The sequence below is a fragment of the Anopheles marshallii genome, chromosome X (assembly GCF_943734725.1).
Source record: "Anopheles marshallii chromosome X, idAnoMarsDA_429_01, whole genome shotgun sequence".
Classification (NCBI taxonomy): domain Eukaryota; kingdom Metazoa; phylum Arthropoda; class Insecta; order Diptera; family Culicidae; genus Anopheles; species Anopheles marshallii.
This window is the reverse complement of record NC_071325.1, coordinates 6507633-6532770: the sequence shown is the minus strand read 5'-3', so window position 1 is coordinate 6532770 and position 25138 is coordinate 6507633. Positions and strand designations below refer to the sequence as shown.

Sequence of the window (25138 nt, the reverse complement as noted above, 5' to 3'; positions counted from 1 at the left end):
TGCGTCGGCGTCCTTTCGGCGATCTCGAATGTAGTGCGGGCATAACGGCAAGGGTGCGGCAGTGTGTGTGAAGGAAAAAGAACGTGACCAATAAGTGTGTGTGTCTGTGCCTGTGTGTGTGTGGGAAGTTGAGGAGGGGGAAAAACAGGTACCCCTCTCGCTGTGGGAACAAAAATCCTCGCGCTCTAATACTTCCCAAATTAAGGAGCAAGATATTCGGAGCTGACTTAAGAAGAACAACATCAGTCTCCCCAACCCCTGTAGACATCTGCCGCCCGCTGCGTCATCCGATCAATCAACCCTCACCTTGAACTAGTGGTGCCTCTGTGTTTTTAAAACCATTAAAAAAAAAACAAACGGACGCAGGACGTGCGCGCGCACCCACGTGTGCACGCACACGAGCGAAAGTGCTAAATTATGCCAAAAAGCTCCAGCAACGCAGATCTACCACTCGGCTGGGAAATTAATACCGACTACGATGGCAAGGTTTACTTTATCGATCACATCAACAAGAAGACGACGTGGATCGATCCGCGTGACAAGTAAGTAACTGTTGTCCAAACCTATTCGTTGAAGCTCCTGAAGTTATTTAGGTATATATTAATGTCAAACTGGAAGACTCCACCTAGCTAGCATATTGTGCTACTTGGGACACATTTAGAGAATTCTATGTGCTTAAGAAGCACAGTATACTTGAATACCTCAGTAGTCTTCAGATTTGTGAGAGATTCCTCAGCATGACTTCAAGGTTTTCTAATGGATATTAAGTGTGTGTGGATTTTGGTATATTTATTTCACTTTTGAAGATACCATTTCGTAGTTGTGTTGCTCTAGATGCATCTAGACCGCCTGGTATGGTTGACAAGCTCAGTGTACTTCATTACCAGAACGGTGTTCAGAATTATGATGCATCCCTCAGCATATCTCAAGGATTTTCGATAAGTTTTTAAGAGCCGGGGTGATGGTGTACGTGATATTGAGGCAGATGCCTTGCAGCTTAAAGGAACTGAAGACTTCTCATCTCCACAGGATATCACAAGCTATCTTCAGTATAGAAGATCAGAGATCTTGCATTTCCTACTCGAAGACTGGGTATAGTTACGTTTTTGTACTTCAATATTGAGGACATCCACATAGGAAGAGTGTCGCTTGAGATGCTCCTAGAGGTTCTTCAATGCTTGAAGGGCTCAGAGACCTTCATTACCATAACAGCTACCAGAATTGTGGTGGATTACTTGGAATATCTCGACGAAGTTTCCAATGGTTGCATGTGAAATTGAAGCAGATGTCGTTTGTCTTACAGACAGGAACAGAAGACATCGGTCTTGAGAAGTAAAGGTCAAAGATTCTGAAAGATTCATCCGTAATGTAGTATTATCTGTGTCAGCCGGACATCCGCAGCTTGCAGACAGTATCGTCTCGTTCGATTTCACCTTTAGTAAGAGCACTGGTCCGGGGCGGCCCGGTGGTTTATTGGTAGCGGCACCGGTCCTCACACGACAGAACCGGTCAGAAAGCCAGCAATGGCCAGCCCTACACCACCTGAGGTTGTTGTCGCCGCTAACGAAGACGAAGAACAGCTCGAGTTCGGCGTCTCTACCACAAAATGGCGTACTGTGCCACTTCCGCGTGCTCGCTTCGGTAGTCAAAAAAACATATCCTTCCCAACCGTTCAAAGCCCTGTCCACCTATCCATCCGGTGTTGGAATTTATGCAAACATCGTTCGCCATCGTGGTGCGGTTAGCGACCAGAATGGGAGAAAAAATGTATGCTTTTATTAGTTTGATCTTGGAGCGTCACGGCAGGAATGTGTGTGTTTGCGGACAACAATGGGAGTGGAAACGATATCGTCGTAGAATAAACACGGCAAAGAATTCAGGCCACAGTCATAAACGGAGGAGAAAATGTGGAAGAAAAGAAAAAAAAAGCGAGGCAAATGAAGCGAAGCTAAGGTAAACACACGGCATGCTTAATTTGCATATTTGCATTAGGCTGGAGCCGTATGTCGTTCTTCATCGTTCGCCGCTCCTTTCCCCGCCGCCATTTTGCTCGTGTTTATATATCTAGTGATCAAAGGCAGCACCATGTTGGAATTCGGCGCTCGCTGTAAAGGTCAGCACAAAATGAAAGCAAACGCCTCTACAGAATGGGGCCGCAGATTGCCATCCCTTTCCACGCTAATCCTGTTTCGCGTTTTGCCACATCCTAACGCAAATGGAAGAATTGCAAATACGGCAATAAATCCGAAAATGTGCGACTCTGATAAGGTTTTGCGCAGATTGTAGAGAAACCAGGATGGAATTGGTGTGAGTGTGTGTGAGAGAGACAGAGCTAGTTTCATTGCCTCTGTCTCAACGTTGCTACCCGATACGTTAGTGACACATCTTCGGCATCTACGCAACGGTCTAGTACATGCGGTCTGGTGATGGTCAATGCTGCAGTATCGTGGATGGCTGGAGACCGGTGGACCTTCGACAGGAAGAGCAGATAGAGCCGTTGATACAGATGGTGGCGGTGTGGTGTACGATGGCGCATGCTACGTACGTTTCTGCGTTTGTATGTACCTCCTGGGCGCAATAAGATAGGCGCAAGGGGCGGTGCGATACACGGGGTGGGAGGCGATAGGAACTTGCAAAGAGTTAGCAGCACTGGTCCTTCCTGTTCCCGCACCCCCCTGTGTGTGTGCGGCTGCAAACCTCTGAGTAAACAATCAACACATTCCATTCTTATCAGCCTACACACCCCGCCCGCTTGCCCACTTTTCGTGTCCCACCCACTTGTACGCTTCCGTTCCATCGAGCAGCGCCAACCACCCACAGGAATTGGTGAGTAAGTTTGCGAAGATTGCGTTCGTGTGTGCTCGATCCTATTATCAGTTTATATAAATAACAAATATCTCCGCTCCCCGTTACTCATACCTGCTGTTACATTTGCTTCTTCCTGCAAGCGTCATCGCGGCGTGTACTCAACACCCCACTGTTTTGTTGGCGTCAATGTACAAAGGAAAACCGTCCGAACGAGCACAAGTTCTTCGGCGGAATGTCTGGAAGAATCACATGTTTGTCGCAAAATTCTAGCACGGTGTGACGTTGGTGTTCTGGATTCGCAGAGTACCTCCACCCCGGCGATGGTAGATGCTGATACAGAGCACGAATAGAAATCTTCAGGTGTTCTAAATGTTGTGACGTTCATATTTGATTATGATGCTGTCGTTATGCATCAAGGTTCCTGAGGGTTCTTTGAGGAATCTTTGGGAAACATTAGAAATTCATTACTTTTGAAAATCCTGGAATATTCCAGCTCAAAGCTCATTTGAGCTCAAACAGCTATTGCGAACTCCATGAATGGTTCGGATGTCACGAGTCTTTGGAGATGTACGACTAGACAGAGTAGAGAGTCATTCATTTAGCTTATAAAACTAGGAATTGAGTATTTGTATGACCTTGCTGAACGTTTAGAAAACCTCAAGAATCCCTTGTTATTCACAAATTCTTGTAGAGTTATCTATCTTTTCGCGCTACATCAATGTTTGGAGATGGTTAAACCTTCCACACCAACCATTCAGAGGCATTAGCACCACTGGCAGATAGCATTTAAATCTGTACCCAAAATGGCGCCCGCAGCAGGACGCTGCATTCCAATGGCGGCCGACACCGGGCACCGACGCACGAGGTCAGTAAACCATCTTCGAGTTGCTCCGTACCGCATCATCACGCGAAGGAAAAGTGGGAAAAGGCGGAACAACGTAGTGTGTGGCAGTGGACTGAACAATCATGCATCCAGGGCTCATCAATAATCATTTAAAACGCGTAAAATATCAAAAATATCAATAAAAAAACGCGTGCTGCATGGTGGCATAACACGAGCGAATCGTTTTAGGTTACATTTATATAATTTGTTAGCTATTCGCACGTAGAAAAAAAAAGGCAGGAAGGTATGTGGTATGTATGGTGTATGGGATATTGCGAGAGCAAGAGAGACGAACGATGTGGTTGATAAGGAGTTACAGGTATTGCGTTTGTTTCGGTGAGTAAGCCTAGCCGTTATCAAACCCGGCTGTGTGCCATTTCCAACCAGTGGATAGTAGGAAGCAGGAGCAAAAAAAGGGGCCCAAAAAGGGAGAAGAGAATTTTTCATCTCGCTCTGGTTGCTGGAAATGTGAAGCCGCACACAATAGACGGGAAGAGAGGCTTTATTTTGGACAAACTGTGAACCGGGTGTAGAAGGAAGTGTTGGGCTGTAGAAAGGAAACAGGAGACTCTGATCCTCGGGTGCAACCCTGTGCAATCCTTGTACCCTGCACACGTGTAAAAAAACCCTGACCTACCCGAAACATGTGCATATTTGGGATAAGTGAGGAGAGAGGGAGAAGGCATGGTTAGAGAGAGAGAGAGGCTTATTCGCACCTGTCGCACAGCCTTCGTCATCTTACTGCTTCATTTTGTTGTACTCTTCCTGCCTATTCCCCTATGGTTGAAGGTCCAGTAGAACAGTCGACGAACAAGCAAAGATGAAGGGAGAGAGAAACACCGTTCCAGGGTTCGCTAAGAACGTTAGGAACAGTGCAAAGAAGTGTGCCAAACGAAACGAAGGGCGGGTTGGCGATAATGAATGAATCTCGTCCCGATTTCCGTTTTTTTTTTTCGCGAGACGGTGGTAAGCGGAAAAAATGCATAAAAAGCACTGCAATAACCGGTAGGATCCGTTGTTGCAATGGGAGCGGAGGGAGGGGTAGCGTGGTGGTTGGTGCGAGCGGTAGAATCCATCCATCTGTTCCCTTTCTGCACTGTTAAGCGAAGTACACCGAAGGTGACCATCTTTTAGCTTTGATGGGATGAGCGAGGAGGAAAAAAAAACGCTAACCGAAGAAAAAAGGGTTTCAGGACGGTGGAGGATCGGGTGGGGCGGTTGGAGTGGTGGGGTCACATTGGCCTCCGTTGAGGAAGCGCCGGAAGGGAAAGTAAGTGGATGTGGCATTGACCGTGGTGATCAGTATCGGAAAGAATGGGGACAATGGGGAAGGGAGATGGGGCAGGAGACTGCAAGCGGCAGCACCAAAGTTCATTGGCATCAGCGGTTCTTGCTGCGTACTCTTTGCCCATCCCCATCTTAAATACAGTGTGCGTTGCAGCGCAAAGATGCATTTTACGCCAAAACTAATAAAAAAAAAAAGCAAGCACGCCCAGCTGCATCTCGTGAATGTGTACAGCGTTAAAGGTCGGTCGTTAAAACGAAAGAACCGAACCTTCAGGAAAGACTCGTTATAGGGTTTCAGCAACAGGCATGATAGAGTCGAGCTCTGGCAGGCAAAAACAGGCATGAAACACAAGCTAAATATCTTAACCCGCCAATTTGGTTCTTATTTTAGAGATTTATTTTGTTTTACAGCGGCTCTTGGTATAATATTCGTCAAGTAGGTCTTTCCCGCCGAGAAAACATAAGCACCTAAAACCTGCTAATTCTTTTAATTTCTTCCAACAGTTCAAATTCTATCCTCACTCTTTAACCTACAACCTAGTGCCGGTAACTGTAACTGTCTGCAGTGTTGTGCCTAACAAATCTTTTGAGAAGAGTCATTGATATGAATCTTCACCGGGGACACGCTCCTCGGAGGTCTTTAATCTTGGATGATTCATGATTTTTTTTAATAGAGTCTGGTTCTGCGATTCAGATTCACATTCAGATTTAGTTCTGGTGATTCTGGGTAATTCCTTTAGAAGAACGAACGAGTCGATTCTTGGTATTTTTCAATTGCGACTCTTCAGTGAGTCGAACATAATTTTCATTTCACACTGGTGTGAGCCAACGCTCGGTTCTTATCTATTCTTCACTAGTAAAAAGCAAACGACAGTAGCTCTGTCTTTATCAGACTCAGTAGCAGCTCAGACTTTAATTGAAAGAATAATAGTTAGATCAAAAGTCTGTGGATCCATCACTGTCTTTTCTCTCGAGTTTATAGCTGTTAGAATAGATTCTCGGATAGTATCGATTCAATGGAACATTAAGAGTCATTCTTCAAAGAGTCGAAAATCTCTAATCTAAGCGTATTAGCGAACCCTGTATCGCAGTGAACCAAAATGTCGACGCGAGGAAGTGCGACGGATCTTCTTGTAGACACGGAGAATGCGAGTCAGATAGAGAGAAATAAAGAGAGAGAGAGAGAGAAAGAGAGAGAGAGAGAGAGAAAGAAAGCATCCAACTAAGAACTTTAATTCATTGTAGGTTTTATTCTGACTCCGGTCGTAGAGTGATGGGAATGAACGGAACAGAAGAAGTACAGAAGGTTTGTTGGAGTATGAGCTATAAGGGGGGGTGGGAGCATAAGTGTTGTGAAGGACTCCCGATTGTACCAAGGCCGAGAAAAACGCAAACACGATATAAACACCGCTATATACAGCAAGCCAACACGATGAAAAGGGAGGTTAAAGTTTTCTATTTTATTAGTTTCTACGCTTCCCTGTCCATTTTCTTCATTCTTGCGTGTGTTTGTTTGTATGTTTGTTTGTTTGTTTTTTCTTACGATCCTCCAGTACAGTGTTCCGTTTTGTTCTGTTTTATCTTTCTATTTTTGTGCCTTCTTCTTCTTTTTCCTCCTCCTCTTCTTCTTCTTTTTCCTCTTCCTCTTTTCCTTTTTCTCTTTCTTCTTTGTTGTTCTTCATCTTCCTGCTCGGATGGTGTAATTTAATTTCCTCTTAATCAGGTTCTTTCCTTTGGCTTGCCTTTTCTTGCTACCCCCTGCTTCCCGCTTCTCGCTTCTTATTCCCCTTTCTTCCTCGCAAACTCTCTTTCATTCACGGGCTGTTTCCACTATGCTCGGCGCGTTTCGCTCCTACCTCACGGCCATGTTGTTTTGTCTTTTGTTCTTCAATCGTAATGGGGTTTGGGGGGGGTAGTGTAAGAAGGGGTTGGAAGGGGGAAGAGCGAAGAAACCTTTCTTTCGTCTTTCGTTCTCCCACCACCCCCCCACCTCCCCCCCCTTTTTGCTAGGTCCCATCATTTGTTTTCGTTGCACTTCTAGATGCGCTGTTTATTTACTTTTAGTTTTATGTTTCCAGCGTTATGCTATGTGCGGACGTGCGCGTGAGAAAACTGGTTGTTTGCAAAGGGGATGGTGAAGCGGTGGGTGGAAAGGAGGGGGGGGGGGGGAGGTGTAGCAAGGGAAGGATTTAGGGTAACTGCACTGAATGCATCTGGTTTTCTGGCGGTTGTACAACAAGGTGGCGGTGCGCGTGTGTGCGTGTGTGGTGCTTTGCGCTAGCGAACGGACCAAGTGCGTGCTCGGGCAGCAATTAGTTGGTGCGAGCGTTGCGACGTTCCAAGTGTTGGTGCATTTTCACCTGACAGGTTTCTACTGTTCCGCTGCAAACGCTTGATCCGTTCTAGCGGGCTGGTAGCCACAGTGCGGAGGATAAAGCAAGATAGAACACTGCATGTGGGGCATTGCAACTACCCTGCCTCTCCAGCAGAACCTTCTCCTCCTCCTGCTCCTCCTCCTCGTCTAGTGACACCCTTGCAGCGCAATGACAGCCGGCACCACGGTTACACGAACCTTAGGCAAGCAAGGCAGAGAGGAGGGAAGGCTGGGTGTTGGGGGGTGTGCAGAGGAAGCAGAAGGTCGACCACAGAGGGAGGGCACGGGAGGGGTTGGTTGTTAGGTGCATTCTTTCCCAGTTATTGACCCGTTTGTTTGGAATAGTTCTGGTCCGGGAGTTGGTGGAGCGTCGATTTGTGTCCATTTCCCTTTTTCCCACCACATGACACTCGTCACAGCTCCCCTTCCCCCCCCCCCCCCACCCCCTCCACCTACACCTCGCGCCTGATCATTTCTTTTTCTCCGTCCCTTTCCACCCTACCACGCTTCCTTCCGGGTGGACCCGCGCCGGCAAACGGGTTGCGGGGTGTGGGGTAGGGCGTAGGGGTTTTTAGAAAGGTGTGCGGAGATGATAGAATGGGAATGTGAATAGAGAATCTCTCACCTCCGCTTTTTTACACCCCAACCCCAAACCCATACGAACCGATTTCCGCTTTGTCCGCCCATCCCGCAACGGCAGGGTTCATCGTCCGTTCGATGAAACCCTGCTTGGGTTTTATTGTTGCTGTTGTTGCGTTGTTTTGCTGGTGGGATGTGGTTTTCATCCATGGACGTGACGCGTTTTGGGTTGCCGTCAAGCCTGCCGGTGCTTTGCTTTCACCTGAGGTGAAGATATTGTGTAACCAACCACATTAACAGCTTTTGAAAGAATTCATGCCCAACGGGGGGAGGGGCGTTCTTGTGTATGGGTTCCGCCCGGTTGTCCGGTATCGTTCACGTCACGTGATCCAGCCGATTCTGGGGCAGATCATACATTTTTAGCACACGGAAAACATGGCCCAACCTGGGACATACCTGCTATAAAAATGGTTTGACATTTGTCGGGCAGCTGACCGAAGCTTTCATTAGGAAAACAATCTAATCCTTTTTTCCCTTAGCTTAACTAGGCGGATAAGCCTGAAAAATGCATACAAAAACACTGGCTTAGAGCACGTATTGGCCTCTGACATTAGACTAAGAGCGATGCGGATTCCCCCAAACCTCAAAACCTAAGGCACTATTGAGTGAATTGAGTGCTCATCTACAGAAGCCTCAATATTTTTGAGACTTTATTTGACAGACCGGGTCATTGGGATGTTCCTATCGGTACTTATATCTTATACGCAGGTTCGACAATACGCGGTTTTTGAAAATTTTGACAGCTGAAATAGATTATAGCACAAAATCTAAGTAGAAATGTGACAAATCGATCGAAAATACGTGCCCCTACCGTACACAATATTAGTTTTTCATTCATTTTAATGTATTTTTACAATAATGCTATTAAGTTAAGTACAGAGAAGGAAGTCAACTTTGTAACTTTGAAGTATAAACGACGTTACTGTCAAATTCGACTTACGCGGAAATTATAGCGGTTCGCTATAATAGCGTATCTCGGGGACTGTCTGTACATGAAACACATTTTATCCGTCACACACATGTGTGCTGTCACCATTAAAAAGCGATCCAGCATGGCCGATAAAAGTGACAGTTTGAGCGACTTAATGTGAGGAAAACCTCAGAAAGGCAACAGAGACTTAGGTTTTTGAGTAGCTTTGAGGTAAATAAGTGACTAACGTGGTTTGAGACAAAGTTTTAGTACCGATAACCTCAACATCTCGAAATCGTTTGCGTTTATCAAAAATGGCGGACATCATAACTCAACAATCTCGAGATTTCTCGAGGCACTGAATCGACTTACTTCCATAATCGATACGTAGCCGTCTTATCTTAAAACATTATATCTTAGCTGCAAGCTGTTATATGCATGCTTGCAACCTGATTTCATGATCTAAACGTTGTCAGTTCTTTGTTTTTCAACATTTTAAGAAAATCCTACGTACGATGACAGGAAACCAGTCAGACAATCGGGACAAGTTTTGACTTTTCGTGTAGTTTTAACAGTGCGGTCGCTAGGATGTGCGCCGCCCAGCACGTTTGCTGTTGGTGTGATACAGTGGCCTGAAGATTTATTCACTGTAGGCCCAGTAAACGGCATTAACCATTAACATCTGTTTTTCATTTTTTTGTCATACATTTATGGTAGTTTAAAAATAATCCCGATGGTCACTAAGTTTATTGTGTGCCGTATGGGTTGCAGCTAGCGTGGAAACCACTAGCAGCGGATCGCAAACGAAATGATGATAGCTTTCTAAGCCTAGAGAGGAAAAGGGTCGAGTGCACCTAAGGCAACCGACCCGTACTGCAGGTCGTGTGCGGTGGTCCGGGTTGTTGGAAAACCTACGGACGCCAGACAGTGCTGTTATTTTCGGAACCGCACCGAGAGATGTTTGTTGGCCATTTTTCTTGGAAACGGCTGTGTAAACTGACCGCGATGGACTCACGGCAGCAGTGAAAAGAGGCAGCAATTAACACTCCTGTTTGGTAGTTAACGCCGGGTCGTAAAACAGGCATAATTTTACGATTTGCATTTAACTGCACCAATATGCATGCACAGCAGCGGACACCGGTGTTCCGAATGCGTCCGCCGGGGTCCTCCAGCCGATGCTAAATATCGGACCCGGACCGGGCGTAATAAAAACCACACCAAACAACAGCACAGAAATCCACGAACACCACCATCGAAAGAACGGAAGCAAGAAGAGAGAGGGGGGGGGGGGGGGGGGAGGGGGTTGGGTGGGGGAGGTGAAGGAGGAAACAACTTTCCGTTATTTGCTTGCTAACGCGTTAATTAAAGCAAGTGTTCCTCGACCTTTTTCGAGCTCTTCCTGCAGCATCCGCTTACCGGAGGGCGTGTTGGGTCTCTTTCGCTCTGCCGGCGAGAGGGTTGGTTGGTTTGTTGTTGTTGCAAGCAAGCAATAAAATAACTGCGAAAGATGACTGCCAATCGAGGACGAAACGACACACACTGGCAAATGTCGGCAAGTCGTAAAGGTTCGTCCTTCGGCTTTTTACTATTGTGCCGTAAATCGCGGCACTGCAGTCAGGCAGTGCGTAAAAAGGGAGTACATTGGGCGACGGCTTGCACAGCAGCAGCGCCCAGGTGATCAAACACCGCAACGTCAACACTGCGGCCAGGGTTGGCAGCACTCGGCGGCTTGACATTCCCGGACGCAGCGTGAACAGCGCGGGTGTTTTGTTTAATTGTCCAACGTCTTGCAGGATAATTACAAACCCGCCAATGCGCCAGGAATTGTTCACGGCGTACCTTCGCAGCCGGCTCATAACCGTTGCAGCGAATGGAATGTCATGCCAAGTGCAAAACCGTTCGATTGCAGCGCAACACGTATTAATCAGACATCAATTGAGTTAAATTGACTAGAACTGGTATGGCAAAACGAGAACAAACGTCAGTCGGAGCTATTCTACGGGGGAGGCTCTCTATCTCTCTCTCTCTTTTGTGGCAACAGAGTCGTGTACCTTTGGGAGGTGCTCACTAACTAGAATTCAAGCTCCTATTACTGTGTCTGATGTTTCTTCCTAAAGACCTAAAGCTATGTGATATATCTCAAGAGTCAAGCGACAGAGTCGTGTATCTTTGCGAGGCTCACTAACTAGAATTCAAGCTCCTATTACTGTATCTGATATTTCTTCCTAAAGACCTAAAGATATGTGATACATCTCAAGTAGTGCTTCAAGTCATTCAAGTATCTCAATGTATCTTCAAACTTTGAATCTAGTGGTTTGGAAGTTTCAGGAATCTCCAATACCACCCAAGACCACCTACCAGATATTCTGCCTTATGTTACAAGATCGTCTTGTCCTACTCGTCGAAAAGATGGTGCTATCAGCAGGGATTCCGAAAAGCGGAAATCAACCACCGATCAGATCTTCACCATGCGGCAGATCTTGTAGACGATGGCGGAGCAGTAACTCCACTCTTTCCATCTCTTCATTAACTTCAAGGCCGCATACGATGGCGTAGCCTGGGTAAAACTTTACAACGCAATGAGCTTTTTTGGAATTCTGACCAAACTTACAAGACTACTACGTATGAGCCATGGAAAGCTAGCAGATGATGGATTAGCTTGTCTACTCTTCAACCTAGCGCTTGCGGGATCACCCAAGTTCAGGAATCACGTAGTTATCATTGCTTGGAGATTAACGAGGCAAAACCCAAATTTGTTGATGTCACCACCAGTGACCCTGATATAATTCTAAAGGGACCCTAAGTTACGCAGGGCTGACGTACAACAGAGAGGACTACCTTCAAAGTCGTCCATAATATCACTTATCCTGTGCCAACAGGTCGTTCTACAGTCCGAAGATACTTCTCTGCTATGTCGAAGTTATGTAGCTCCAGTACCCTTATACGTCTCTGAGACATGGACTCTATCTCCAAACTGACGAAACCCTCGTAGCTGCGTTCGAGAGGAAGATGCTCAGAAGGATTTTTGACCCCGTATGTGGAGGAGCCGTTACAATTACTAGGTTAAGAAGCGGTCGTCTTCCAGAAGGAAGACTTCATGCTTTTCAGGAATTCCCAGATTGGACAGAATTGTGAAAAGGATATTCAGAATTCTGAATGGAAATATGACGGAAAACGTCAGTGGCGAAGATCCTAAATCTTGAATTATGAATTCTTCATCCAGATTCAAGAATCTGCATCAAACTCACCAAACACTTGTAAATACTCATGCGTATCCTAACCGGATCAGGTGCACCAGAACAGCGAAATCACCGTGTCCAGCAAACGCATTCGAACTGGTTAGCCAGTCTGTGACCTTCGCGTCCAATTACCGCCGGTCCGATCCAAAGAAAGCAAACACAAAACAACAAATCAAGCGCGCCCGAGTTTGCATGGCTCGCTCGAATTCAACTGTTTGTTTGTTTGTGTGTTGTGCAAGGAGGCGAGAAGTGTACGGAAAGCAATTTTTGCGTGACCTTTTTTTTGCTGCTTACGCTATCGTTCATCTCAATTACCTTCCGATAACGAGCAAGTTACACCAGTGCACAGTGGGCAGTGGTCGAACAAATGTCGGGCAAAAACTATTGCTCGAGGTGGAATATTTTATATCATAAAAAATATTTTTTAACATCATTTTGATTTCTTCTGCAAGAGGGCACTGCTGAAACATATGTTAATGGGTATTGACCGTTTTGACCTACAACACGAACCTCAACTATTCTATACTGTCATTTTTACACTATATGAAGTGTCGTTTTTTTGTATTTTACTTAAAAATTTTGGAGGAATAGATTGAAGTGATATTCGTATTATTAGTGTGAAGTGATATTATACGTCTGTTTGTATTTTTTTTTAGCCATAATTCAAAGCTATAAAACGAATGGAGTCGCCTAGTGGCGTATTAAAAAAAAGACAACATTTTACAAAACTTCAATACTTAAAAAAGATGCAAATTCGAGCAGATGATTTCTGCTACTAAAGTTAGTGGAAATATAGGAATATATTGTACATTAATTGAAAGTTCTCAGTTTTGTAAAGTTAAAACATAGCATCATATGCAAAACGAAAATGTTTGCTCATGAGCTGCATTTTCCTGTCATTAGTGTTATTCAGAGTAATAATGATTGGATATTTCGAAATATCGCTCAAGCATCAAAAAAACAAAAAATACCTTTCCATAGAAGTATCAAACTTAAAAATATTATTTTTTTTATATAAAAGTTTGAACTCGATACTTTTTTCAATCAAGTCATATTTGGACGCTCATACCGAGAAAAGTAGAAGACCCAAAATGTTTCAAATTGGTAATTTATTATTTGGATTTGCTAAAATAAGATATTGAGTTTTGCTAGTTTTCACCCGGTTATTGCCCACTGTGCAGTCGCGAGTTCCTCGCTGCTTCACCACACCAAAAGAGTTTGTCCAGTGTGTGTGTCGATGCGCAACAGTGGTGCCCGTACAGTGTGGGACAAAAGCAAATAATAAAAAAACCCCATTAAATCATTAAACTAATGTTGACATTGCTTCTTTACCCACTGTGCGTTATGATTCTGAGTGATGTGCGAAAGAAAAGCTACTGTTCAACGCATAAAATTTCGAACCCATTAATCTCCACCGTTGGTGTGTGAGTGTTTTGTTGTTGTTGTTCAATGTGTCATTTGCTAAAAATATGGCATGGCTCACAAACACCGCACGGCGGACCGCTTTCTGCGTTTGTTGCGTTATGCAATTGGGCCGTGAGCGGTGCTTCGCTATATTTAAACCCGGACCCGCACGGGAAACCGTCGGAAGGCAACCTGTTGTGTGCGCGTGTGGTAGCCGTATGCTGGCGGCCGTAGGGGTGGGGGAAGGGGGGTGGTGTCAAAGTTTAAATGGGTGTGCAGTTGGAGTTGGTCTCTCCGTAATTGACGAGCCGAAGATCCAACTCTCATCCCCATTGCCCATCCGTCACCCGTTCTGCTTTCACTGCCGCGTCGTTACGGTTGTTCACGTATTGATTGGCAATGTTGCGCTTTCGGTGGTCACGTTGGCGAGCAATCTGGAGCGCTGCGAAGGGCACGCGACATTATTAGCGTTCCGGAGGGAAACACATTGAGTTTGATTGAGCGAGACACGCGGAAGAGCTGTTCCAGGAAGCCGAGCGCTAATGTCCAAATGATCATTAAGCTGGCTAAATGTGTGTGGAGCTGGGGTGCGTGGAATTGCATCGTCCCGGTAACCCAATCAGATGGAACAAATGGAGGAATATATCTTCCGCCTAATGGACAAGGTTGAAGAACTGTACGCTGAAACTGGTTTACTCTTAACCGAGTTCCCGAAATGTCGGCACTATCGAAGTCTGTCGGCCAGATGTTAAAGAACCTTCAAAACTAGCATCCGAAAATATCTTTCCCGTGCATATTAGCGTGCCATTAAATTATACTTACTGCCAGATGGAAAACACTTCCTTTCCTCGGGACCTCCACTCTGGGATTTGCTGTGACTAACCACAAAAGTAACGTTTCCAACGGCAGGAAAAAAACACCTTCCACCAGCGGGTCACACCACCGGGTAGAATAAAACACCGACCTTAACAGTGAATGTTTGGATAAAAATAACACTGCCTTTTGCCCGCGCGCTTTTATTGACGATTTTCCTCTGGCCCGCGGTTGAATCACGAAAATTTCCCAGCATCATCATCGGCCGGTTCGGCGCAGTGCCAGCTGATGTACGCCACCATAATGGCGCGTAATAGTGCCGGTAAGGTGGTGGGAGGAACGTTCAACGTAAAGGAAAATACGTCGTGGTCTAGATGACTTCCCAAGCAGCAGTGTCCAGCTGTGCATTATGCATCACTATCTTATACTTTGCCAAGTTTTTGTTACTAAAACGACCCCCTTTTTTTGGTGTTTTGTTGCTGTCCATCCGCAGGCATACGAAACCGGAAACGTTCGCCGACTGCATCGGGAACGAGCTGCCATTCGGGTGGGAGGAAAGCTACGATCCACAGATCGGTACCTACTACATCAACCACAACACGCAGACGACCCAGCTCGAGGATCCACGGCTGCAATGGAAGAGCAAGCAGGACGAGATGCTGCGGGAGTATCTCTGCTCCGCACAGGACACACTGGAGGCCAAGAAGGAGATACTGAGCGTGAAGACGCAACGGCTCCATCTCGCGCAGGAGGAGTACAACCATCTGAATGCGCTCGCCGCAAGCCGCACTAGTCGTGAGTATTGTTGTGATGCACTCAACCAAAGTGGGGTTTCCTGACCTGATCGAACCCGTTTATTCCACCACGTTCCGCAGTGTGCTCATCGACGAGTTCCTGCAGCACCAAGTTTGATCCGGAGCTGCTGCGGGCGGATCTGGCCATCGCGAAGGAGCGTGTGTTCCGGCTCAAGAAGGAACTGTCTCGCATACAGAAGGAGATGCACAGCACGCAGAAGGGTGTGGACACGTTGGCCAGGTAAGGGACACGGACTAGAATACAAGAGGACGAGGTCGCTAACTGAATCTGTTGAGAAGAGTCATTCATATGAATCTTTAGTGACGAGTCATTCGAATCAGTAGTCGATTCTCAAAAGATGCAGGAATCCTCAAAGATTCATGAATCTTTGTAATAGAAATTCTGATTCATTGATTCAGTTAAAAGATTCATTAAGATTGATGAATCTGAGACAGATTCTTCCAACACTAGTTTAAGTTTAAGTTTGGCAAACAAACAAGAGTTGGTTAAAACATCACCATTACAGCGTATAGTTGCTAACCCTGTTCGTGTTGTGTTTTCTTTTAGCGTGGAACAAAAGCTCAATGCACACGTGAACGGTTGCTACAATATTAGTGAAGCGCAAGCCATTATGGAGGAGGTGAAAAAGATACAGAAGTCGCTCATTACCGGCGAGCGGGAGAAGAAGGAACTGATGAAGAGCTTAGCCCAGGTGAAGGACGATCTGACGCGGTTGCAGCTGCGCCAGGAAAGCCCGGACGCATCCACCTTCAACCTGGCCCAGGATCGCATCTGTGCCGCGTCCCAGACCGACCTATCCTCCGAACACTTCCCGATGGGTGCACGTGAGATGGCAAAGATGCGGCAGCGGTACGACGAGTGGCGCCGGCGCGTGAAGGAAATCCAGGAGCAGCTGGCAGCGCTGGAGGAAAAGATACGGCCCGGTGAGCTGGAATCCGACCAGGACCGGTTGCTGCTGTTCCAGGAGAAGAAGCAACTGTTGCTGGAGTACCGTAGCATTACGCCGAAATCCCGTTCGCCGACGGAGATGCGCAGGATTCAGAGCGTTTGCCGTCAGCTCGAGGCGGACCTGAACATGGCGTACGAGGAATCGAACCAGTGCATTGCGAACCGGTTGAAGTTGCACGAGGAAAAGCAGGCGCTGCTGCAGCAGCTGCTGGAAGCGCTCAAGGAGTTTACGCATCTGGAGCATCAGCTGAAGTCGCTGTCGGCGAGCACGCTGTCGATTAGCAGCAGCTCCAGCCTGGGATCGCTGTCGACCGCATCCAGCAAGGGTTCGCTGAGCGGGCTCAGCTTCACCGACATCTACGGCGATCCGTTGTCGGCCGAGCCGCAAATCGATATGGTCGATATGAACCGGCGCGTTCAACGGTTGTTCCATCCGAGCTCGGAAGTTTCGTCGCTATCGCCGCGCAGCAGTCTCTCCACCGAAACGCCACCTGCGTCACCGATGAAGCTTGACTGGGTGGCAGCTGCAGCGGTCGCGGCTGCGGCAGCACTATCGTCCGGTAATCCAACCACATCGTCATCAGCTGTTCACGCTGCCATTACCACTGCCAAGCTGGTCGGTCCTGGGGTTTCCACCGTTGTGCCTAGCTACGGGCAGCCGTCCGCATCGGGCGCTGTACCGAGCTACGCCGTTGCGACGGCCTCCACGAGCACAGTGGCATCCAACGCCGTTTCCTCCACATCCGATTATAATCTCGACCGGCAGCGGCTAGAGGAGCAACTGCAGGAGCTAAAAATCCGTCAGCTGGGCATCGCCGGTGGACCGCTATCACCGATCTACGAAAAGCCACCCTATCTAGAACCGGCCGCCCTGCTCAGCCGCTCGTCATCCACTTCCAACACGCGGTCCGTTTCGACGACGGTGAGCGACGAATCAGTGGCGGGTGATTCGGGCGTGTTCGAAGCGTCCCGTGCACCACCCGCCCTGCAAACGAAGGAATGCGCCCAGGTGCAGATTGGGCTGCGTTACGCCACCGCCGATACCGCTCTCTGCATTACAATCGAGCGTGGTAGCAATTTGGGTGCGCTTGGTCCACCGGCCGGCTGTCAAATATTCATCCGCGCCATGCTGCTACCGTCCGGTTCGGGTGGCAGTGGGCCCGGGTTCGTGCGTACCGGCACGGTAACGGATTGGGTGCGGCCACTGTTCAAAACGATGCTGGTGGTACCGCTGCCCCTCGACAAGGTGTACGCTAAATCGCTGCACGTGAAGGTGATGGTGCTGGTCGGGCAGCGGGAGGACTGGATCGGTAGCACACAGATCAGCCTGGCGGAGTTTAATCCGGCCGATGCGACTACCAGCCGCTGGTACAACATCGTTAGCCGGAAGTCGATGAACGAGTCGGAGCTGCTGGAGGGTTGTGCTGGTGGTGCACGGGAAGAATCGTCCGACGAGTCGACCATCATCTCGTCCCAAACATCCACACTGACGCGGAACCAGGGACAGGATGAGCTGCAGGCCGTGCTGGAGATGGTGTACGACGAACTTTCGAACGACGATGATGATGAAGACGACGAGGAGGAGGAGGAGGAGGAAGAGGATGATGACGACGATGAAGAGGAGGAGGACGAGGAGGAGGTGTATAAGGATGAAGGCGACGAGGAACGGCAAGCTGGTTTACCGACGATGGGGTTGGGGTGCCGTCGGCGCAACAAACATCTGCAACGGATAGTCCATTCCGTGGAGGAAGAGGACGAAGGGGAGGAGCATCAGAAGCTGCAGGAGGAGGAGGAGGGCTGTGCGTCCGCGGGTTAGTAAACGAAGCTGTGTTTTTTAAAGACCAAGCTCTAACTCTAATTGTTTTCTTTGTTTTCACCCTTTGCAGAGGCTACCGAGCTGATGATACAGGAGTACATGAACAGCGTAAAGGAGGGACAATGTAGCGGTGATGGTGGCAGTGGAGATGACGGAGATGATGGCGTACCACAAGCACCGCCCGTGCAGCGGGTGGACAAAGAAACCAACACCGAATGTGCCTTTTTGCCGGAACGGAGCCGCAGGCGGTTCCCCGACCCGAACGGTCCAACGCGCTCCTCCACCATCGAGGAGGGTTCGGTCGTGGATGATCGGTTGGTGAAACGATCGCAAACTTTCTCACCAAGGTAAAATGAGGCATCCGGGAATCGTTAACCCCTTCAAAAAAATCAAATAATCTCTTAAAATCTCAAAGAGCTCCTAAGAGTCTTATAGAAGATGAATGATTTAATTTGTTTTTGTTATTGAATTAATGTATTGCGGAATTTCTGAATATTCGTCGATTGTTAGTTATTTGTTACAATTCGGAGCATTGTTGTGAAAGTCTTCAAAATTTCATAAACTTTCAAAATAGCGATCTAACCTAAACCATATAACGCTAAACTTAAGTTTGTAACAACCTAACCTCACTATCGTTATCACTTTTTTGTCGTCCCGCCCGCACAGTGCCGTAGCTAGCAAAGCCCGATACATCTGCCGGTTAAACCGGAGCGATTCCGATTCGGCCATGCACTTCAACAATCAAGTGACACCCCACCCGTTCAAGCGTGGTTCGGTCGAACGACGGTCCCTGCGCTACCACAACCGTGTATCTAAGATTTATCACAGTGAGTAACTGCCCCCACCGTGGAGTATATTTAATTTTTGCTATAAATTGCCCGCTGCTTTTCTCTTTTGCAGAGATGCATCCGGCAGTGCCACGCACCAGCCTTGATCTCGAGCTCGATCTGAAAGCGCAGCAAACGAAGCTGGAAACGCTGACGGACGAGATCGGGCGGTTGCGAGAGTTGAAGCATCGGCTCGAACAGGCGCGGGACAATAACGACGTAAAGGTGGCGGCCTGGGCCCTCGAGAACGAGGACTTCCTTCGGCTGGTAAAGACGGTAAATGCCGTCACGCCGGAGGAGCGTCAGCTCGCGAAGCTGCTGATGAAGACGTCCAAGGAGATATACAAGCTGCGCAAAACGAAAGTCGGCAAGGGCAAGCTCGATTCGATCTCGTTCAAGTGAGTGCCAGCGTGTGGTGTCCCTGCCGAGCGCCAACTGATGCACATACTAATATGTTGTTGTTTTTCTTTTTGATTCGCTACAGGGAAAAGATGGCGTTCTTTACGCGTCGCGGTGTATCCGTACCGGAGCTACCGTCGGAAATATTCCCTGGCACGGCTACCGCGCAACCGGGTGCGACGTCTTTCGCACACCAGCTAGATCCAACCATGGATTTATCCGCGAGCAGTGGTTTAGAGCGGGATAGGGAAGAGTGTGGTGGTAGCACAACGCCAACCAATACGGAGTTGATGCCGACGGCTACGATCCCATCGTCACCGGCAACGACAGATATCGGCACCGGTACGGATCCGGAAACGGATCCAAATGCCTTCTCCTACAGCGACGTAGACCGCACGTACGGTGTGGAGGTGTGAGACATCCAAACACACAACCGCACACGGCGTAGCGTGTGTCGCGTTGTCAAAAGTGCCTTCATTTTTTAACGTATAAAGAGGAAAAGCTATAAGGCACGCATTTCGGTAGGGCACATTGTTTTAGGAAATCGGATAATTTTTTTTTTTACAGATATAGGATATAAAGGATTATTACGCGTGTCCGCGGACACAAAACGGCGATAGGCGGTAAGGGAAAAAGCAAAACAAACAGACAAAACAGCAAGTTTAAAGAATGACCAAAGGTCCTGCATGCATTTAATCGTTAAGTTGAGATATTTTTCGTTTACGTTTTTAAAAGAGTTAGGTACATTTTTTTTTACTATAAATATTAATTTTATTATTCTGTGTTTAGCGTTTAGTTTGACGCACTAGGAAAAAATCTAAAACTGTCCCTACCAAATTACTTTTTCCATTCTCTTTCCCTTTCTTTTCCGTTTCCCTTTCCCGAGCTTTTCCCCATTCCCTCTTTCTGCACTAGGAACAAACAAAAGGAGGTGCAGTATGATTCGACTTTATATAATTCAAGAAAACTATTGCATGAAACAGCTGCAAATCCCATTTATAGACTTGTTGCCTAGTTGTCGGGATTGGTTAGGCCTACCCTTTACAGATACACCCACAAACCGTATTAGTATAATTTTGTTAGCGTTAACACAAACTGTCGACACTGTACGCAACGCTGCCTTAGTAGAACCACCTATTTTGTATGTTTTAACGCTCCTGTCCAAAGGTTTCACTCTCCCTCCTCCTTCCTCAATCCCCAGTCAAACAAGCCCACCACCACCTTTCCCTCACCGGTACGAGGGGACGCCATCTTCATGAGTAGTTTTAGTACGGTAAAATGATTTTAATCGTCACCGCAAACGTTAGATACAAATGTTTATAGAGACGCATATCAAACCTCTAACCTAGCTGTACACAGGAATAGCAATTAGGCATTGTCATTATGTAGCTTATATACATATATTACTGAACTACTACTATATTATGCGTAGTGATGCTGCCTTTTTTCTTTTTTTTTTTTTAATAAGCAAAAGTAGTAAGAAAAGACTAGCAGACAGTGAAGGATATTAAGTACGGGAGCGTATTTTTGTTTACTGTACGTTTTGTGCGAGTGTATGTGTGTGTGTGTGTGTTGCCCAAAGAATATAACCACTCAAGGCAGAATAGTGATACAAGAGGTAGAAGATCGTGTTCGAGCAGAGATCAACCCAGAAAAGGAGCTCTAAAGGTTGATAACAAATGAACGTTAACTAAACAAATTTAGATAGAAAATCCGCCTAGCAGTCAAAAGGAAAAGCTAAACCAATACATACACAAACACACTCACACACATACGCACTCGGAGTTTAAGGGGTAAATATTTGTTAGCGATCGAGAGCAGATTAGAAGCAGTCATTATCCAAACGTGCAATAGCGAGAATATTTTCACCCTTTGTTATAATCGATTATGATAATATTTTACTATTTCTATTTTTTTCCTTTAAAAAAAACACTCCTACCCGTGTGTGGGGAAGTGTTGCTTTTGGTTGATGTGCCAAAACAAGTCATCAATCGTAGCAGTAGTGTACGTTTGTTTGTTAGAATTATTATTTAGAGAAAAGTGACCTTCTATCCTTCCTTTTCTCTCTTCAACACACACACACATTCAATTTACATTATATTTTTTAATGTTAGCTTAATTCTTGCTTCTGCCTCATGTTTCCATATTGCAGGGGTCAACTTCAGCCAGTTTTAAGTGGTAAACGCTTTTTGATTTTTGGAATACGTAAAACGTACAGACATGCGTTGTATTGGTGCTTTTGCACCGTTTTATAGTCTGTTCCATTCAACTTGGGATGAACCAGGTTTTTTGTTGCATTGTAAGTGTGTGTGTGTGTTTGTTGGTAACAAGAAAAAGTTAGTAATCTTATCTTCCGCTTTATACTCCTAGTATGCTGGGTGTTGTGGATCCACCATATATGCTACTAACATTCAGCTGGTATGGTAACCCTGTAATGTATCCGGATGATGCTAATGTGTGTGTTTTTTCATGCCTTTTTTTACATTACGTCTACGTGCTTAGCCTGTTTTTATTTTTTATCCTTTTTTATCATTAATTATTATTTCAATTTCTGTAACATAGCTTAGGTAGAAATCCCTCGTTTTGCTCTCGTTGCGTTCTTGCGGCGCAATATCTCAATAAACCGCATAATAGCAACAAAAAGGTGAACGGGAGCAAAACATTGGAAGCAAAGGATTAATAAAAACAATCAAACATAAATGCAACAGGCCAAAGGATCGCAGCACTAACAAAAACAATCAAGTGGGAGGGAGAAAGAATGATAGAAAACAAAACGAATGCTCCAAACAGACGAGGGAAGAGAAGGGATGGTGAGGGAGGACAGGAATGATAGGCGCGAAACGAAACTCCCTTTCCGAACTCGGTTTACGATTGGTAGGGAATTAGCGTGCGTTTTGCCAGGCACTACAACCTTGCTGGGTGGTCTGGGTGGTGGTGGGAAATACTGCAAGAAAATCGGCAAACTTCCTTATAGACAATTAACGATGTGCCTTAGATGAAATTGTTTGCAATTATAATTGTGTGTGCGCGCGGGAAGGTTAAGGTTGGTGTTGTGAGAGCGAGGGCGTGAGCGACGATGATAACCGAAGAAAACAAAATGGACGTAAACTTTTTGTGCGATGGATGTAGTTAGTGTGTAGGATTGCAAACGGGGTTTGTAAACACTCTCAACCAACCCTGTTTATCTGCCTGTATGTGGTATAGAATGAATAGTTGTTGCATCGTCTAGCGAATGAAAAATGCGGAGATAAAAGTGTTAGAGAAAGAAATTACAAACTAATACAAAAAAAAAAACAGAAATACATATAAGTAGATATGTGTGTGTATATATATAGATACAATATATATACATGTATACAAATACACATAAATTCTATCTATATACATATACAAAACTGTTACGTGAGCTATATTCAATAATACGTTTTATATATAAAGAGTCAGTTGTTTTATCACTGTGGAGACCTTCTTCAATGAAGGGACTATAGCTGCTAACATTAAGGGTGTCACCAGTCTGCTCTATTTTATTTGTTATTGTTTGTATGTAGATGTTCATATCACACTGTGTGCTATCACTATCACGTTCATTCGGCGAAACCTGTCACCTACACCTGTCCATAAGCCTTTAAAACCTTGGGGATATCAATAAACTTTGTGAGTAAAGAACAGTCATTCGAATACTTGAATAAGTTAAACGTAGGTACCCCAAGATGTACGGGTAGTCCAGAAGACGTTCCAATCCAAGAAGACCAGTACAGTAAGTACATCTTCTAGCAATGGCCTGAAACGGAGGGCTAGGACTTTCCTTTCATTACTTTAATTTGGCCAGCTTCAGAACTTGAGATATCTGGAGAAGAAATCTCTAGGTTAAACAGATTCCTGATGCCAGGAGATCATCTATATAAGAGGTGACATTAGTTCTCTCATCATTTTCAATGAATTTTTTGTTCGAGAATATGCTGGATGGATCGCCGAAAATGTAGGAATGTCTCCGTTTCTTCCTTAACCTCTTTGAAATAAGAGGAGCCCAACTACCATTCCACCTAAGGTCCTCAAATCGGATCGGATCAACTGGATCCGGCTCTGCTGGAATAGGAGTTGAGTTGGACTCTGCTATCCGGGTGGAATAAGAGTTGAGTTGGAGATCAAGTAAGATGCTCAAGAGGTTTGGGATCCAAACTGCAGAGGCCCCATGCAGATTATACTCAATCACATCTGAACAACGAAGTCTTCAAAACAGTGTAAGCCGCAGATAGTTAGCAATATATCTCTCATCTCTTACAGGATTATACTGCGTGGTTCTCAAGGTTTAGTTCCTAAAACATAGCGTATTAGACACTGCTATTTTACTGAACATAATCCTATGTAGCACACTGTATGGTATAAACCAAGGAACAGAAACGAGGGATGCTTTACGCTTTATCCAACCTACATACACTCCGCTCGGTCATTTGCATGTGTTTGATAACTTTCGGAGGAATTTTTCATCAATTTTTTTTTTGTGGTTGCGGTGTGTCACTACCGTTTTTTGCAATGTTTTCCCCATTTTCCCATTGCGGTTTATTTTTAGCTTTGGAAAATTGGTCCACCGGGTTTCTCTTTGTGTTTCCTTCCTTCTTGCACACCTTTTTGGGGTGACGAGGAAGAGATAAAATGCCCTTTTACGGTATTATTTTCTTTTATTAATCGTTTTTAGCTGTTGCACGCAGTTTTGATTCATTTCTTTGTTTTTGTTGATGCTGCCGCACAGACACACCCGCAGCGAGATGGTTTTTGGTTGCTTACGCCTTACATGAAGTGTTTTATATAACGTGGCGTCCTTGCGTCTCGTTCACTCATTCGGTTCAAAGACCCGCGCCGCGAGTGTGCGGCACCCGGACAAAGTCAACTCCCGGTGCAAATACGCCCGCGTTGTCACAAGGGCTAAAGAGTGTGCCATCGCCGATTTTCCATCCGTAACATTCCAGACCGGCTTTTCCACCCACCCATCGGTGTGTGGGTGTCATGTAGAGGCGATAGATGTATGTATGATGTGGGATAGCAGTACGGGTTGATGTGTTTCATCTTTAAGCCGGTGTTCCATCCAGACGCATGCGCCGTGTGTTAATAACACATAGCTTGCCGGGGGAGGGGAGGGGAGGTTCTTTTTTCACAAATTTTCCCCCAAATAATTTGCTCTCTGTAGGTTGATGCACCATTTCGGGTGAATGTTTTTTGGACGAAGTGTGTGTGTGGGTAGCATTCCAACAGATGTCAAAGACTCAGTGGAAGGAGGAGGATGAGTCGGGGTGGGAAGGGAAAGCCGGGCCACACGCTGGAAGAGAGGAGACGTTGAGAAGTGCGGAGCAATGTGCACCAAGATGCATTTCAATTCTGCGCACACCCGCTTCGCAATCCCCACCTGTGTCAACACGCGGGCGAGGTGAGCAGAGGATAACGTAGAGGACACCGGGACAAACAATGCAAGGAAAGGCGGGCGCGTGGAAAAGCGGGAAAAGAAAACCCTGCGTACGGGAAAACTCGGCCACTCGTGCGCGCCGACTTTGCGCAGCGCTCAGTAGCAGAGCAGTAGCGGCACTGGTCGGATCGTGTTGTGCGTTTTGGCCGCAGCATTTTCCCGCAGAGTTACAGTAGGCATCTCTTCTTCCGGAAGGGTTTTTGGGTTTGTTTTTTTGTTGTTGTTGTTGTTGTTGTTTTGCTTTCGGTTGGTTGGTCGCCTGCTAGTGGAACAATTTTGTTGCGCATTCCTTGCCGGATTTTGTTCCATTCCGCAGCACGCAGACACGGGTAAGTGGTGTCCCATTTGTCCAAGGGTGGGTTGACAATTGTTTAGCTGTGAGTCATCAGCGACTAGTTTCCCCGGCGTACAGTAGTCTATTGTGTTTTGTTTTGTGCGCGAGTGGGGGACATTTTTCGGGGTGAAAACCTGCCCGGTATCTTTGCTACGCAGCGCAATCAACCTGACGGCCGGAACG

At 46.3% G+C, this 25138-nt stretch overlaps 1 protein-coding gene across 1 annotated transcript; it reads left to right on the top strand.

Annotated features, from left to right (window-relative positions):
* Window positions 1-417: 417 nt before the first annotated feature.
* Window positions 418-19579, top strand: LOC128706696 (protein kibra). The gene is made up of 8 exons (XM_053801639.1): window positions 418-542; window positions 14851-15152; window positions 15233-15392; window positions 15720-17932; window positions 18008-18284; window positions 18604-18764; window positions 18838-19162; window positions 19249-19579. Exons 1-8 carry the CDS (start codon window positions 418-420, stop codon window positions 19577-19579), a joined length of 3894 nt encoding a protein of 1297 aa, XP_053657614.1.
* Window positions 19580-25138: the final 5559 nt, after the last annotated feature.

Excerpts from the sequence above, each read along its gene's own strand:
- LOC128706696 (XM_053801639.1), top strand. The coding sequence starts at position 418 with ATGCCAAAAAGCTCCAGCAACGCAGATCTACCACTCGGCTGGGAAATT. Across the intron at positions 543-14,850 it reads TGGATCGATCCGCGTGACAA|GCATACGAAACCGGAAACGT; the intron begins GTAAGTAACTGT and ends GTCCATCCGCAG. Across the intron at positions 17,933-18,007 it reads GGAGGGCTGTGCGTCCGCGG|AGGCTACCGAGCTGATGATA; the intron begins GTTAGTAAACGA and ends CACCCTTTGCAG.